At 51.3% G+C, this 15,250-nt stretch overlaps 1 protein-coding gene across 1 annotated transcript; it reads right to left on the bottom strand.

Moving 5' to 3' along the window:
* Positions 1-5,033: 5,033 nt before the first annotated feature.
* LOC127774155 (uncharacterized mitochondrial protein AtMg00810-like) lies at positions 5,034-6,044 on the bottom strand. Its single transcript, XM_052300439.1, has one exon. The coding sequence runs from the start codon at positions 6,042-6,044 to the stop codon at positions 5,034-5,036; it is 1,011 nt and encodes a 336-aa protein (XP_052156399.1).
* Positions 6,045-15,250: the final 9,206 nt, after the last annotated feature.

Genomic DNA, 15,250 nt, shown 5'->3' with positions numbered 1-15,250 from the left:
TTGGTTTGCAATAAACAAGTCGGCTTGTTCATCTATTCCCTCAAGAACTTTATCTGCAAAGATTTTCATGTGAAATTCTTCCTGTGGGGCAACGGTGGTCCTATTTGGCAGAAGGAATTCATCTCCTGGCAAAAAGAGGAATCGGATCAATGGACTGTAGTTTCCATCAAAAAGAAATCTGCTATTGCCCCAAGGTTTTCTTATGCTGCCGTTACTAAGAAGAATCTTTCTAAGGATATTCTTCAAGGGGTTATTTCTTCTAGGCAGAATGATGTTTCTGGTCAAAAAATTATGGCCTCTTTCCAGAAGAAACATGGTTCTGGTCCATTTACATTCTTTTATAGAGACTGTCTATTCTGATCACTCCAAGGGCAAAAGGCAAGCAGATAAACCCTCAGTTTTCAAACTATTGTTCTACTCCAATGGGGATCCTTTCATCAGTTCGTCCATACCAGGTAATTCTGTTGCTGATATTCATATCCCAGCGTGTTCTTCGCCCTCTGATTTGGTGCAATCGCCCATTATTTCGCCTGCCTTAATTCCTGCGTCGTCTTCGGGCAATCTTTCAAATGCTGGTTTTAAATCGCCTTTACCTAAGGAGCCTAGTTGCTCTCGTTGCCTGGGGGAATAAGTTCACTTCGTGACCCTCAAAAGTGATCGAAATCTAATCCATGACCCTAAACCACAAAACCGGATATCTTGACCCCTAAACTCTTTAAACCGGTGCAATTTGACTCCCTCGGTGGTTTTGGAGGGCGGTTTCGCTGACGTGGCGCCACGTGGCGCCTACGTGGCGATACTGACCGAGCCTTTGTTCCACGTGATGTTGACGTGGCATTAGAATTAAAAAAATTATGTGGGACCTGTTTGTCATTCACACACAGAAAAAAATATGGGGCCCACTGACATGTGGGACCTCCCTCCATCTCTCCCTTCTCTCTCTCCCCTTCTTCCCCTTCGGCGTGGCTCGCCGTGCTGTTTTACCTGCTCGGCGACACGGCGGCGGTGTACTTCTGCTCCAGCCTCGAGGGCCTCTCGTGGCTGCTCTGCCTCTCCCCAGCGATCGCCGGCGTGACGCTCCTGTCACTCGGGAACAGCGCGCCGGACGCGCTCTCCACCATCGCGTCGTTCGCCTCCGGCGGGGGAGAGGGGGAAACCATCGCCGTGGGGCTCAACGACTTGCTGGGGAGCGCAATGCTCGTGTCCTCCGCCGTGCTTAGCATCATCGGCGTCCACCTCGGCGCGCACGGGGACGCCATTGACAGGGTGAACTTCTACCGCGACGCGTCTTTCCTCCTCGTCTCCCTCGCCGCCGGCGAGGTGACAATGTGGGGCGCCCTCACCTTCACCTCCCTCTACGTCGTCGCTGTTGCCTTCACCCACGGCCGCTCCCCGAGCAAAGGCTACGGCGCGGAGGCAGACAACACGGCGGACGCCTTCTCCGAGCTCTGCAACTTAGTAGAGAAGAAGTTGTACGGCGACCAAGAACCACTCCTCCCTGAAACCACCCCGCCGGTCGACTTCCTCGACGTGGTTGCCGACGGAGAGGGAGTCAGCGCATGTCAGGAAACTTGCAATTCGCTCACAGCTCACACGCTCAACCTCACTGAATCTCTGAAACTCTAAAGATTGTAAGACTGTGAACAGTAAAGTGAAAAACCAAAGAACAGAGTTCTGAACAGAGTGGTTTTTGTGCTGCGTAAGTCTCACCAGTCACCGCATGTTTTCTTCTCTATTTATTCATCTCCGTCAGGAGTTCGTTACATGCATAACTGGAAAGAACGAGCCAGCCACTACGTGCATGCAAAACAGAAATTAAAAAGCTCAAGATTACAAAATATCCATCAGCGCATGCGGTGAGCGCGCGCACCAGCTCCATCGTCTCCTGCTCCACCTGCCCCGGCACCGGCACGCCGTTTCTCACGTCGATTCGGGCGGCGGCGGCGGCATCATCGCCGACGAACCACAAAGATCCTGACGCGAGTCAGCTTCCTCTTCTGTCGTCGCCATCGTCCCGCCCCCGTTCCTACTCCCTCCCCGCTGCCGACCGCCTCCAGTCGGGACTATCCAAGAAGAGCCGTGGCTGAGCGGGGACGAGGAGCCTCGCCCTCCTCGTCGGTGTTGAATGGCGCGAGTGGACGGACCGGCAGCCGGACATGCCCCCGACACCGATGCAGTTGATGGAGATGTGGTCCAGCGACTCGTGAGCCGTCGGAGACCGCACCGGTAACCGCGAGGACGAGGACGACGAGCAGCATCTTGGGCCGCCGCCATCGTTCCCCTCGTCGGTTCGTCCTCCCACTATCGCGAGCCTCCGCGGCCGAGCCGCCGCCGTCGTAGCCGCCGACTGCGCAGCGCGCCGATGCCGCCTGCCGCCGCTGCCAATGAAGAAAGAGAGAATGTAGGAGAGGAGTCACTGACATGTGGGCCCTACTTTATTTTTTTTAATTTATTTGATGACTGGGATGCCAGGTAGGCGCCATGTCAGCGAAAACATCCTCCAAAATGACCGAGGGAGTTAAATTACACCGGTTTTAAGAGTTGAGGGGTCGAGATATCCGGTTTTGTGGTTTAGGGTTACGGATTAGATTTCCATCACTTTTGAGGGTCACCAAGTGAACTTATTCTTTGCCTGGGTCGTGGTCACGATTCTTCCTCTTGTTTCAACTCTATTCGTTGTCGGGCTTGTTTCAAATATGGTCATCGGGCCCGTTTCTGTTTGGGCCGTGCGCAAAAGAGAATTTGCAAATTGAGGTCTGCTTCGATTTCGTCGGAGAAATCAGTGGGAGTGTTGCCTTCTAGCACCCCATCGCCTTCCCCTCCATCTCGCTCTGCCTCCTCTGCAGAACAGTGTTTTACTCACTCCGCCTCAAAAAACCCTCTTTCCGCCTCTCCGTCAGCGTCAATGGCGAACATCCCGGAAGCCGATTGCCGTCCAGAGCTTTTCCTTCCCCCCGGTACCAACATCGAAGTCCCTTGGGATGCAAGAACTCCAAGGGTAGATTTCACCTTCCAAGGGCCCATCCACAAAACTGATGAGTACTTCGCTGCAGTCATCGTGAAGCCGCAACCTCCTGTACATCTCATCGACCAGCTGATCCAGGAAGTTGCAAACATCATCACTCATCAGCACCAGATGCAAGTTGTCAGAATCCAGAGGTACCCCCTGGCTCTATGCATTGTCCAGCTTTCCTCTACTCTAGCAAGAGATGTTCTAGTTGGGGGTGAACTAGTTCTTCTAGGAAAATGGTTTCATGCAAGATTTGTGAATCATGATCAGCTAGCAAATTGGAGGAATTCCCCTTACACTAGAGAAGGTTGGTTGATGATTCTTGGCATTCCTCTGCACCTCAAAACCAGACCCATCATAGAGCGGCTACTAATCTGTGTGGGGAATTCATTGACTGGCACTACCGTGACAGAGTCCTCGGTCGGGTTTTGGTTAAGGCCAGATACAAATCAGTCAACGATATTCCTGCTAAACTGGTTATGGGGGATGCTTCAGCTTATGGGGGGCTAGGACAAACTTGGACCTTTCATGTGTATGTTCTTAATGGTACCCCAGCTGACGTCTTGCCAGGAGACGAGGATCTGTTACCAATTTGGCAAATGCTCCCTGCTCCCCATCACAATCAAGCAAACCAGCAGGATGGAATCTGGGGCAACATGGATGCCCAAGGTAATGATCAGAATGAGGAAGAGCAGCAGGGTGAAAATCACATGGTAATTGACATTCTTGATCATAAGCCACAAGACTCTATCTTTCGACGATTTTTCAGTAACTATATCAGAATCCACCTGGCTTCTCCAGCAGCAACAGCATCTGGGCTGGCAGATTGTGCCCTATGGCCTCTCGATTCCTGCACTCCAAATCAATAAGCTGCCTGAATTTTTCTGTTTGGCAGTTGCCCAAGGGGTGTTCAGTCCCCTCCTGCTTGCTCTCCAACCCCCGCTGTGCAGCCCCATCTCTGTGATTCCAAGGTGGTCTTTGATCCAAACAACCTGGGAAGTTAAGATGAACTTGGTGTTCTTCCAGGAGCTGGGACTCAGCCCTAGTCCTGCCAAGAGGCAAAAGATTAATTCTGCTGGAAAAAATGTTGCAAGAACTCTCCTTTTCTCTGATGAACCTTCAAGCTTACAGAATGAGGTCCAGGCAACTCCAAAGCCCAGGAAGCAAGACAGAAGGGGCCAATCTCGACTGATAACCTTAGAAGAAGCCCAAGGTTTATGGGCCAAGACAAGCTAAACTTAGCCTTTGACATCCCGAAAAAGAAGTCTAATGTCCTTCCAGTCAAATCTCTTCTCCCGGCTCCAGGGAAAGTTTTACCTCCCCCTATTCCAGTGGCTCACCTGCAGAAGATTGGAGTTGAAAAGTGTGGCCTGCTTCCTGAGGAAGTGGCTGAAGCCAAGCTGCTCAAAGCAAAGAAATGATTTTCCCCATGTTTTGTAATAATTCGGCTATGTTTAGCCTTACTACCCTGCTATGTAATAGGGTAGATTGTCTCTCTTGTCTGAACTTTATTATGGCTTGTCTTTGGACCTAGTTCATCCTATGGTTATTTCTCAATGTTATTTGCACTCTATGTGGCCATCTATCTCTCATGGGTTTGCAGCTGATCTGTCAGGAAATCCCAACGAATCAGCGAGCGGGCGAGAACGAACACCGGACGAACACAACGCACGCGACACTGTAGACAATCTGAAAACGAGCAGAGACACACGAGAGTTGGTGCTGCGTAAAACTGCCTGCAGCTTTTCTGTTTTCTTCTCCTTATTTATAGCAAAACGAAGATGCAAGAAAGGAAAAATCCAGCTCTGGAACCGGCCCACGCCGCGGATCGCTTACGTCCATCCCCACGAGTTCACGACGTGCGCATGCCCCCGCTGATCTCGGCCACGCGCGGCTATTCCAGCGCCATGACCCCTACGCGCGCGGCGTCCACAAACCGGAGCTCACGCGCATGCAATGCAACAGAAAAACGGAAAAATGCAAAGCGTAAAATGCACAAGGTTTATATCTAACAAATCTCCCCCTAAACCTTGCGCGGTGTTTGAACTTCGATGAGGCCAATCTGGGAACGCAGCTCCATGAACCTGTCCCGTCCGAATGACTTCGTCAGGATGTCCGCCAGCTGCTCGTTGGTGCTGATGAACTCGACCTTCACCCTGCCCTCCTCAATGCATTCTCTGATGTAGTGATATCTCGTGTCGATGTGCTTGCTGCGATCGTGGAAGACAAGGTTTTTGCTAAGCATGTTGGCAGATTGGTTGTCAATCTTCAATTTGACGGCGTCGGCCTCCTCTCCCCGGAGTTCAGCAAGGAGACGCGCCAGCCACACACCCTGGCAAGCCACCGTTGTCGCCGCTATGTATTCAGCCTCACAGGACGACAAGGCCACAACTTTCTGCTTCTGCGACTGCCAGGTGATCAAGTTGTCGCCAAGGAAGAAGAAGACGCCGGAGGTGCTCTTGTGAGTGTCGACGTCACCGGCGAGATCGCTGTCGTTATAGCCGACTAAACTTGCATCTTTCTTCCTCTTGTAGTGGCAGCCGTAGCCGATGGTGCCACCGACATAGCGCAGCACTCGCTTCACGGCCGCCAGGTGTTCGGTGGTGGGTTTCTCCATAAACTTGCTCACGTAGCCCACCGAATACGCCAAATCCGGTCTCAAGTTCACCAGATAGCGCAGGGAGCCCACGATCCGCCGGTAATCCGTGGCGTCGATGGAGGGGGCATTGCTCATCTTGCTGAGCCTGAGGTGCATCTCCATTGGGGTAAGGCTGGGATTGCTGCCCGCCATGCCGGCCGTCTGCAGAATCTTCTCCGTGTAGGCACACTGGTTCACCGTGATGCCGTCCTCCGTCTGGTTCACCTCCAGGGCGAGGTAGTACTGCAACAACCCGAGGTCGCTCATTTGGAACGCTCCTTTCATCTCTTCCTTGAACTGTTTCAGTTCGCTGGGGTTGCCGCCAGTGATGATGAGATCGTCGACGTACACACGACCACCAGCCGTTGCTCTCCCGTGCGCGCATGTACACGGCATGCTCGGAATCACTCCGGTGAAAACCAAGCGATAGCAGCGACGCGTCCAGCTTGGAGTACCAAGCGCACGGTGCCTAACGGAGCCCATAGAGCGCCTTGTCGAGGTGCAGCACCATGTGTTCCTGGCCGTCGATGACGAATCCCGGCGGCTGCGCGACGTAGACCTCCTCCAGAAGCTCGCCATTCAAGAACGCCGATTTGACGTCCATGTGATGCATGGCCCAACCCTCGCATGCCGCATGCGCCAACAGCAAGCGAACGGACTCGAGCTGCGCCACTGGTGCGAACACCTCGTCGAAGTCGATGCTCTGCCGCTGCACGTACCCCTTCATGACCAGGCGTGCTTTGTACATGGTGATGTTGCCAGCGGCGTCCTTCATGGCCTTATAGACCCACTTGAGCCCGATCGGACGTTGGCGCGCCAGTGGATCAACGAGCCGACAAGTCTTGTTCGCCTCGATGGAACGTATCTCCTCGATCATTGCATGTCGCCAGCAGCTGCGCTGCTCTGCTTCGGCGAACGACGTCGGCTCCTCCGCTGTTACCACGAACAGCTCCTCGCTCAGCTCGCGAATGGCCTGTCCCGGCGGCGTCACCGGCCCAAGCACGTCGTCAATATGACGGAAACGGAGTGGCGCATCATCGTGGTCCGCGTCGAGATCATTCTCCACGTCAGGCGGAGGAGAGACGAATTCCACTGGCGGCTCTTCGGCCACAGGCGGAGTCGAGCCTGATGCAGGCGAGCGCGGCGAGGCCGGAGCTCCCCCGTGTTCCGTGCCGGTTTGCGTCGGGGCCGCCGTCGCTGGGTGGTACACCGTGGTGTACTCGATGGTGAAGTCGGAGTCGACGTCGGTGGCCGCCTCGCCATCCCAATTCCACTGCGCCACCTCGTCGAACACCACATCCCGCGAGACGTGGACGCGCCGCGTCGCCGGGTCATAGACACGGTACGCCTTTGAGCCGGGCTCGTAGCCGACGAAAATCATCGGCCGACTCCTATCATCAAGCTTCTTCGTCGGGGCGGTCACCTTCTGTCACACCCTAAAAATCCTAAATATATAAATTGTTGTTTAATTAGAATTATTAGAATTTATTTTAAAAGCCTTGAAAAGAAGATCTAATTTTAAATAATAAATTCCAATATAAAATGGGGTCAGATAAAATTTCATTAAATACTTTGCTTAATTCTATAATTCCTAGATTTTTCTGGGATTTATTTGAGCTAAGGAAGTATTTTTAATAAATGGAATTGCATTTCATGAATAATTTAAATGGAAAAAGGTTTTTTAAAAGTCTCTTTTGGCTTTGGGCCGAAAGTCGGCCCAAAACCTTCTCTCTCTCTCCCTCAGCCCAAGCCGGCCCGCAGCCGCCACTCGTGCGCGCGTCCGCCCGCTGACAGGTGGGGCCCGCCTGTCAGGGTCGTCGTCTTCCTCCCGACGAAACCCTAGCCGCGCTGCGCCGCCGCTGCCATTCCAAATCCGACCGCCCCTTTCCGTTCCGGTGAAATTGATTGAGGGGAAAGGATCCCCGTGATCCACTCTACCTTTTCCCTTTTGGAATCATCGTCTAAATCGCTTTGGAAATCCGTGGATTCGATCTCGAATCGGATTCATCTCTCTCTCCGAACCCTAATCTTTCCTTCGCGTCGCCGGTCGCCGTGGGCCTTCGCCGTCGCCTTCCAACCCCTATAAAAGGACCTCCGGTGTCTCCGCTACCCGCCGCCACCCTCGCCTTCGCCTCTCGTCGTCCGTAGCGCCCTAGCCCCGTGAGCCCTCGCGCCGCCGTCGTCGCCGCCGCTTCTTCCTCGACGCCGTTGTCGTTCGGTCATCGTCCGCCGTCGCTTTGGTCACCGGTGAGTTCGCCGCGTCGCCCTCTACGTGTTGGTGTCCTCCGTTCGCGTCGTCGCGCCGTCGTTCGCCGGCGAGCATGCGCGCCCGAGCCGCCGCCGGTGGTGACGTCGTCGCTGACGTCATCGTCGTCGTCTCTCGTGGTCCGGTCGTGGACCGAGGGATCTTGGCCGTCCGTTTTGGATGGATCGATCTCGGCCGTTCGTTTCCGTGAGCCGCCGCCGTGCACCCGGTCCACCGCAAACCCTAGCCGCTGACGCAATAATTCCCTTTTCCTTTTCAAAAATAATTCATTATTGCGTCATAATTCAATTAAAATCTAAATAAGTGTTTTAATTCGATTTAATCTTTAAAAATTCATAACTAATTCATCTTAGCTCGGATTTAGTTGGTTCAAGTCTCTAAATTTTTCTAAAATTGAGATCTACATGTTAAAAATATCCACATGTACTGTTCATGCTTGTTTATGTGCTGTTTTGGTGTTTTGCTCCTTTCTGTTTAGATTCCGACGTTTCCGGAGAGTTCGTTTTCGCAGGAGAAGAATTTGAAGAGTCCCAAGGCCAGCAAGGCAAGTCACACAGATCCCAAACAACCCTTTGAGCATGTTGATCCCGTTTAAAGCTATTGTTTCTATTCAACTATTGCATTTATTTTCGAATGTCATTAGGTGGAATTAACCTATTGTTTGTTATAGCCCTTTTGTTCTTGATTACTTTATTCCTTGATACTTGGGTTATTATAACTTGACTAGTTGGGCTTTATATATTGGTTCAGCTAGATATTAGATATGATTGCTTATCCATGCTTAGAAACATTAGCACACTATTGGGATAACTAATGTTTCACTATTATTTAATGATGGCTTAATGATAGCTCACGATGGTCGATCGTGATTGGTTAATTAATTAACGTGCTTACTAAAACTTGATAATGGTGGGTTGTGAGCACATGGTTTTGATGGTCGTGCTCATGACAATTAAGAACCGGTTCACGAGTTTCGGTTGTGAAACATTAACCGTGCCAACCACAAGCCAGTGTGGGCAACGGCTTTACCTTTTGTATAGCATGGTTCATTGCGGAGCACCAGACTAAGAAGTGGCGGAGATAAGCCCACGGGGGTCGCTGGGGAGTCCATGCCTTGTTTATAAGGGGGTGATTATGATCCAGGAACAGTGCGCTGTGGTGGATTGTGTTGTGCGAGGGGTACTGTCACAGCTCCTTTCCGAGGTACCGTGGTGGTATTGAGGCACATGGTGACATGTTGTGGGGCTGTGTCTTGTGGGTACAGTGGTACACCTTTGGCCAGAGTAAAACTATTCGAATAGCCGTGCCCGTGGTTATGGGCGGGTCTAACAATGTCTTTCGTGATTAGTTTCACACTTCTCACCATAATAAAAGATGCTATAACTGGTAATAATTTGATTAGCTCCTGGTTTGGAATGGTATATTCCTGGTTTGCATATAGAACTGTGCAGCCGGGTTGGTTGTTCAGAATGGTTGGGCCTATGCAACAGGGTATGTTGTATAGCGTTGGATTAATATTGTTTAATTATTACTTAACTGTTTTATTAAATTCTGAAATGTTTATTAAATGCTGTTTATGCAAATGAAACCCTACTATGCCGTCCTTTGTTATCCTGTGCACTTGCATATTTGCTACGTGGCTTGCTGAGTATGTCATATACTCACCTTGCAATCATTCATCAGAGGAGGAGTTCTACAGTGATGCCGATGGTGTGGAGGATTAGGTGTAACCCTGGTCAAGCTGCCTGTGGAGTGGAGTCGTCTGCGCCGTTTACCTTATTTTCCGCTGCTTAGATCTTTATTGATTGAGAGGAACTATCTACCTCTGTAATGACATTTTATTCGCTTATTAATTAGAGTAATAATTGTACTCTATTATCAATTTGTTATTGTGTGCCTCGGCTGATTCCTGGACGAGGGTTCACACACATGTAAGCGTTTGGAATTTTGGATAGAAATTCCGAGCATGACACCTTCACGTGCGCGACACACCCAAATGTGCGCAGGTGATGGACAGCCGGCGTGACTCCATTCCAGAGCTCATACGGCGTCTTGCCATCAATGCTCTTGGACGAACACCTGTTGAGCAGATAAACAGCAGTGTTCACTGCCTCCCCCCAAAAAATACCTGGGAGCCCCTTAGCTTTCAGCATGCTTCGCGCCGTGCCCACCACCGACTGGTTCCGGTGTTCGACGAGGCCGTTCTGCTGCGGCGAGTATGGAGCTGTCAACTCGTGTTGCAGCCTGAGCTCTGTGCAGTACTCGGTGAAGTGCCCGACCATGAACTCGCCTCCACGATCAGTCCGGAGCGCCCGGAGCTTGTGGCTACTCTTGCACTCGGCGGCTGCCTGAACATGCTTGATGGCGTCCGGCGAGGCGTCCTTGGTGGCGAGGAGCACGAGCCACATGTAACGGCTGTAGTCGTCCGCTCGGTGTCGCTGGCGTGACCGGCCCACATAGGTCGCCATGCAGAAAGGGGAGGGGCTCGGTAGCGCGGTGAAGTGCTTGCTACGGGAAAGGAGTTCGCCGCTGCTTCCCGGCGAGGCAAGCCTCGCACACCTGCTCGACCTGCGACAAAACGGGCAACCCTCGTACCAGTACTTCTCTGCCCATCTTGTGCAGCGTGGTGAAGTTGACGTGCCCAAACCGCGCATGCCAACGCCAAGCATCCTCTCCCGCGCGATCCATCAAGCAGACCGGCCGTGCGAGATTGATGTCGAGCACGTAGAGGCGGCCTGGGGTGCGCGTTATGCGGGCGAGCAGTCTGCGTTGCTCGTCCCACACACGCATCACGCCGTCTTCGACCAACACCTTGAAGCCGGTTTCGTCCAGCTGGCCGACGCTGATGATGTTGGCGGCGAGGCGCGGGAGGTAGTAGGCTGTTGACGGTCGTTATCGATCAGTTTCGACCGTCAATATTACTAAAACAGGAGAGAACTAGTGATGCTTGCAATGCATATGTTTGTTAGAATAATAATATTCCACTAGTATTAGGTCTACTAACCTTTTGTAGAGAATGACAATAAAGTGGAGGAGAATCGACATCAACATAAGCGATAAATCAATCGGACGATGTCGAGAACCAGACTTATGTACGAATGGTCCAAGAACTCAGAATTGACACAATGAATTGGGCCAAAATTCACAAGTCTACGGAGTGTAGCAATAGGAAGTCGTCAGCCGAAGATGGGCTGGTTTGGGCCAGCCCATGGTTCGGTCGAACCAGGGGGTTCGGCCAAAACCCCATCTCCACCGTTGAGGCCAGGGTTTGGCATGGACGTCCAAGATTGCACCCAATGACGGTTGGAGGGTACTTCGGACAATTCCCCTTCCACAACCGTCATACCTACCTCTATATAAGGAGCTCACTCTCTTCACTTCATCACACACCTCAAGCAAGAGCTCTCTCATTCCTCTCAAGTTTAGTTTAGTAGTATCTAGCTGATGGAATAGAATTAGAATAGGAATCAGGAGTTCGGAAGCCTTCGGAAGAGTTCGGGTATGGCTCTAGTAGCTTTCCTTTCCTCTTTTGTAAGCTTTGTACTTTTATTAGAATACTCTTCTGAATACATTTATGGCATTGGAATACTTTCCAAGTATATCAGTACCTTCTTTACATTATGTTCATGTTATACTGAATATGCTGCTAGCTTATCTAGGAGATGCTTCGGTGCGGGTATAGTGTTTGCTTATGCAATTACTCTATGTCGTGACGATGATATTAGAGTAGTATCTGGTAGTTTAGACGTGGTGTCTAGATTACGGGATATCATTATTTGGGGTTATATATTGCGGATGAGAGGTGGGCCGCTGATGGTGACAGCTCAATACGTCCTCCGCGCCTATATATAATCCTAAGTTAATTTCCTGGGGAGGGTATTCCTCCAGATTTAGCCCCGGTTGGATAGTCATGACGGGCTATTGTAAGGAACTCGACAGTCAGGGGTGGCTTCTCGAAGTACCAGGAGGTCATCGGATAGAGGTATTAGCTAGTATACCAGTTAACTAGAATGTATGTATACTATGTATATTAGAAGTATAGGAATAGATTCTCTTTCTCTTTTCATTCCACCTAGCTTAGATTAATTATTATAAGGATGAGTAGTAATACTTGTGTGTCACTCTACCCTTCGATTATCTTAACCCCTGTTTAGAATATGATTATCACAAGAAATATATAAGTTATTAGTTGAGTTCTCTCTACATGATCTTCCCACGGGATAAAATAAATACGATACCCTTGGAATACTGTCAGGTGAAATGCTACAATGGTATTTCCGTGCGCTTGCGGATGAACTCTGTAACCATAATATGCCAGAAGTGTTTCTGCACCATTGCTGGGAATTATATTTCTAGTAATGTCGTTAAGGAATACCAACAAGCATTTCTGGCACCGTTGCCGGGGATTATATTTCTAGTAATGTCGTTAAGAAATACCAACAAGCATTTCTGGCGCCGTTGTCGAGGAAGATTCATGATAGAGATTACTTGAACTAATACATTATATTTACCTCTGTATAATCATTTTCCTTTCCAGGCTAACCTTGGTTGTTTTCACTCTTTGTTGTGAAAACAAGGTAGTGCATGACTGGTTTCAACCTGTCGGAAAACTTCAAAGAAAATCCAGAACCTTTCTTCCGGAGCGTCAGGCCGCGAGTCATTGCTCCATAGAAAACTCTACCGATAGAGAAACCAGCCGTACCAGCGCCACCAACCTTCAAGATTATGGCCAGCAAGACTCTTCGCGAGTTCGCTGCTTCCTCTGCTGACAATGTGGCCGTCAGGCCGCAAGTCAACATAGGAGATGTGGATTTCGACTTGATGTCCAGCCTCATCACGATGGTATAGGCTAGCCTGTTCTATGGCAAGCCTAATGAGGATGCCAAAGCTCATCTGCAACAATTCTTGGAGATATGCAGTACGTACACCATCAAGGGAGTCAGTCCTGACGCCGTCAGACTGCGACTGTTTCCGTTCTCCCTCCTCAGGAGAGCGAAGCAGTGGTTCTATGCCAACCGTGCTGTTATCAACACCTGGGATAAATGCTCTACGGCATTCCTCTCGAAGTTCTTCCCGATGGGTAAAACCAATGCCCTTCGTGGATGAATTTCCAGTTTCCAGAGACAAGGGACGAGTCCTGTCATGCCCTGAAGTTCCCCTCCTTGCTTTAAAATTCATAAAATAAATTGTCCGAAGAAATTGTTCAATTTAACCTAGAGCTAATTCCTCAAATTAATAAATGCAAATAATAATCGAAATCGGCATGTGGAATTTTTCTTGGGTTCTACATGTCAAAATATGCTAACAGGAATTTTAGTGGAATTTTCAGAGCCTTGGAAATAATTTTAACCAATTAAAATAAGCAAAGTGCCATATTAAATCCCTGGGAAAATCCTTTTTCCTTTCTATCTTTTCTTTTCCCTCTTTCCTTTTCTTGGGCCGCCGGCCCATTTCTTCCCGCGCCGGCCCGCTCCTCCCTCCCACTCCCGAAGTTCACCCGGCCTCCCTCTCCCTCTCGGGTGCTGACAGGTGGGGCCCACCTGTCAGCCCTTTCCCTAACCTCCGGCCGCCCACGCCCGCGCCAACCGCCGCCAAAACCACCGCCCACGCCGCCGCGTATCCCGCTGCTCCCGTGCCCACTCCGCGCCCCGCGCCCACGTCGCCGCGACGCCGCCCACGCCCTCGCCTTCCCGCCCGCGCCGCAAGCCCACAAGGGGTGGATTCAAATTTTGAATCCCCTCCCACTTTCTCTCTCCACCTCCCACGTTGCTGGCGAAATCGGGAGCACCCCGGCCACGTCCGTCTCTCCCGAGCCCCAATAAAGCTTCCCCGCACTCCCCCCCACCTTTTTCCTCTTTCCACCGCTCCCTCTTGTGCCCTCTATCGCTCCCGCGCCGCTACACCCGCCGCCGCCGCCTTTTCCACTCCTCCGGCCGCTGCTCGCCGCCGCTAGCGCTGCCGCCGAGCCGCGTCGTCGTCGTCTTCGGGTTCGCACCGCCAAGGGCTACCTCGTCCACCCCTCCTCCGTCGAATTCCACCATCGGAGCCCGCTGTTCGTCGCGTGCCGGTGAGCCCTTCCATAGCCGCCGCCATTGGCCATGGCTCTCTCTCGCCGTTGACACCCTCTCTCCCTCTAACCTCTCTCATTTCCTCTCTTAGGGTGTCCTGGAGCTCCGCCGCCGTTCGCGTCGGCCTCCGGTCGCTCACCGTCGCCGTTCGTCGTCGTCTCCTACCGCGCCGGGCGAACCCCGGTGAGAACTCCCTCCCCTTCTCTTTCTCTCGCGCGCGCCGCCGCTCCCCGCATGCGTGTCGCCGTCGTCTTCTCGCTGGTCGCCACCATCGGTGGCCGCTTGCCGCCGCCGCTCGCCTAACCGGCCGGTCGGCTTGGAGCCAAGCCGAGCCCGGCCGGTGCCACCTCCTCCCCATGAGCCGCCGCCCGGTGGGCCCCGCCTGCCAGTACCCCCTCTCTCTCTCTCCTTGAGTCACTGATCCGCGGGTCCCGCGTGTCGGCGCCGCCCCCCCCCTTGCTGACGTCAGCCCTGGGGCAATATTGCGCAATAAATACATTAAGGCTTTTCTTTAATAGTAAAAACACAGAGAATCTTCTAAAAATCATAACTAATTCATCCGAGCTCCGATTAAGTTCATTCAAGTCTCAGTAAATTCATAAAAATGCATAGAATCCATTAAAATTGGTTTTGTTTCCTGTTTCTGTAGTCTTATAGCCTGTTTTGCTTGTGTGTTTTGTTTGTCGCATAGATTTCGGCCGTTTCGTCGATCCACGGTTTCTCGAAGACGTTGCTGTGGTCTCATCAGTGCGAGAGCAAGGCAAGTCATGCATTACAATTGATCATATTGTACCCAATTTACAAATGTCCCGCATTTCTATTAAATATTGCATTGTTTTACAATATCATGTGGGATGAATCCTACTACTCAGCCATATATTGGTTACCTTATGCCAATGCTAACTCGGGTATTAAAATGACTAGATGTTGGTTTAGGAAATGCTTAGCCATGCTTAGTTCTACTAGTACACAAAAAGGGAATCACATTAAAGCATAGACTTTGATTATTGGCAATAGCTTTGGATTAGTGCCACCGTAATGGTGTTGGCTAATTAAAATACACTACACGGTGGGCTGTGGGTGCATGGTTTTGCTAGTTGTGCCCATGGCGATTAAGGACCGGTACGCGGGAAACCCTGGAAGAATTTATCATGCTTACCACAAGCCAGCGTGGGCAACGGCTGGGCTTGTAATGTAGCTTTTCTCTAGCCGACATACCCAGGCGAGGGTGGGCGTGATGGAGTTGGGTCGGCCGGGGTGTCCGGTTG

The sequence above is a fragment of the Oryza glaberrima genome, chromosome 5, assembly GCF_000147395.1.
Source record: "Oryza glaberrima chromosome 5, OglaRS2, whole genome shotgun sequence".
In the NCBI taxonomy this organism is placed as follows: domain Eukaryota; kingdom Viridiplantae; phylum Streptophyta; class Magnoliopsida; order Poales; family Poaceae; genus Oryza; species Oryza glaberrima.
Note: the sequence above shows the minus strand (reverse complement) of the source record. Positions and strands in the feature narration are given on the sequence as shown.

Bases quoted from the DNA above. Each gene is read 5' to 3' on its own strand.
- LOC127774155 (XM_052300439.1), bottom strand. From the start codon at position 6,044: ATGCCGTGTACATGCGCGCACGGGAGAGCAACGGCTGGTGGTCGTGTG.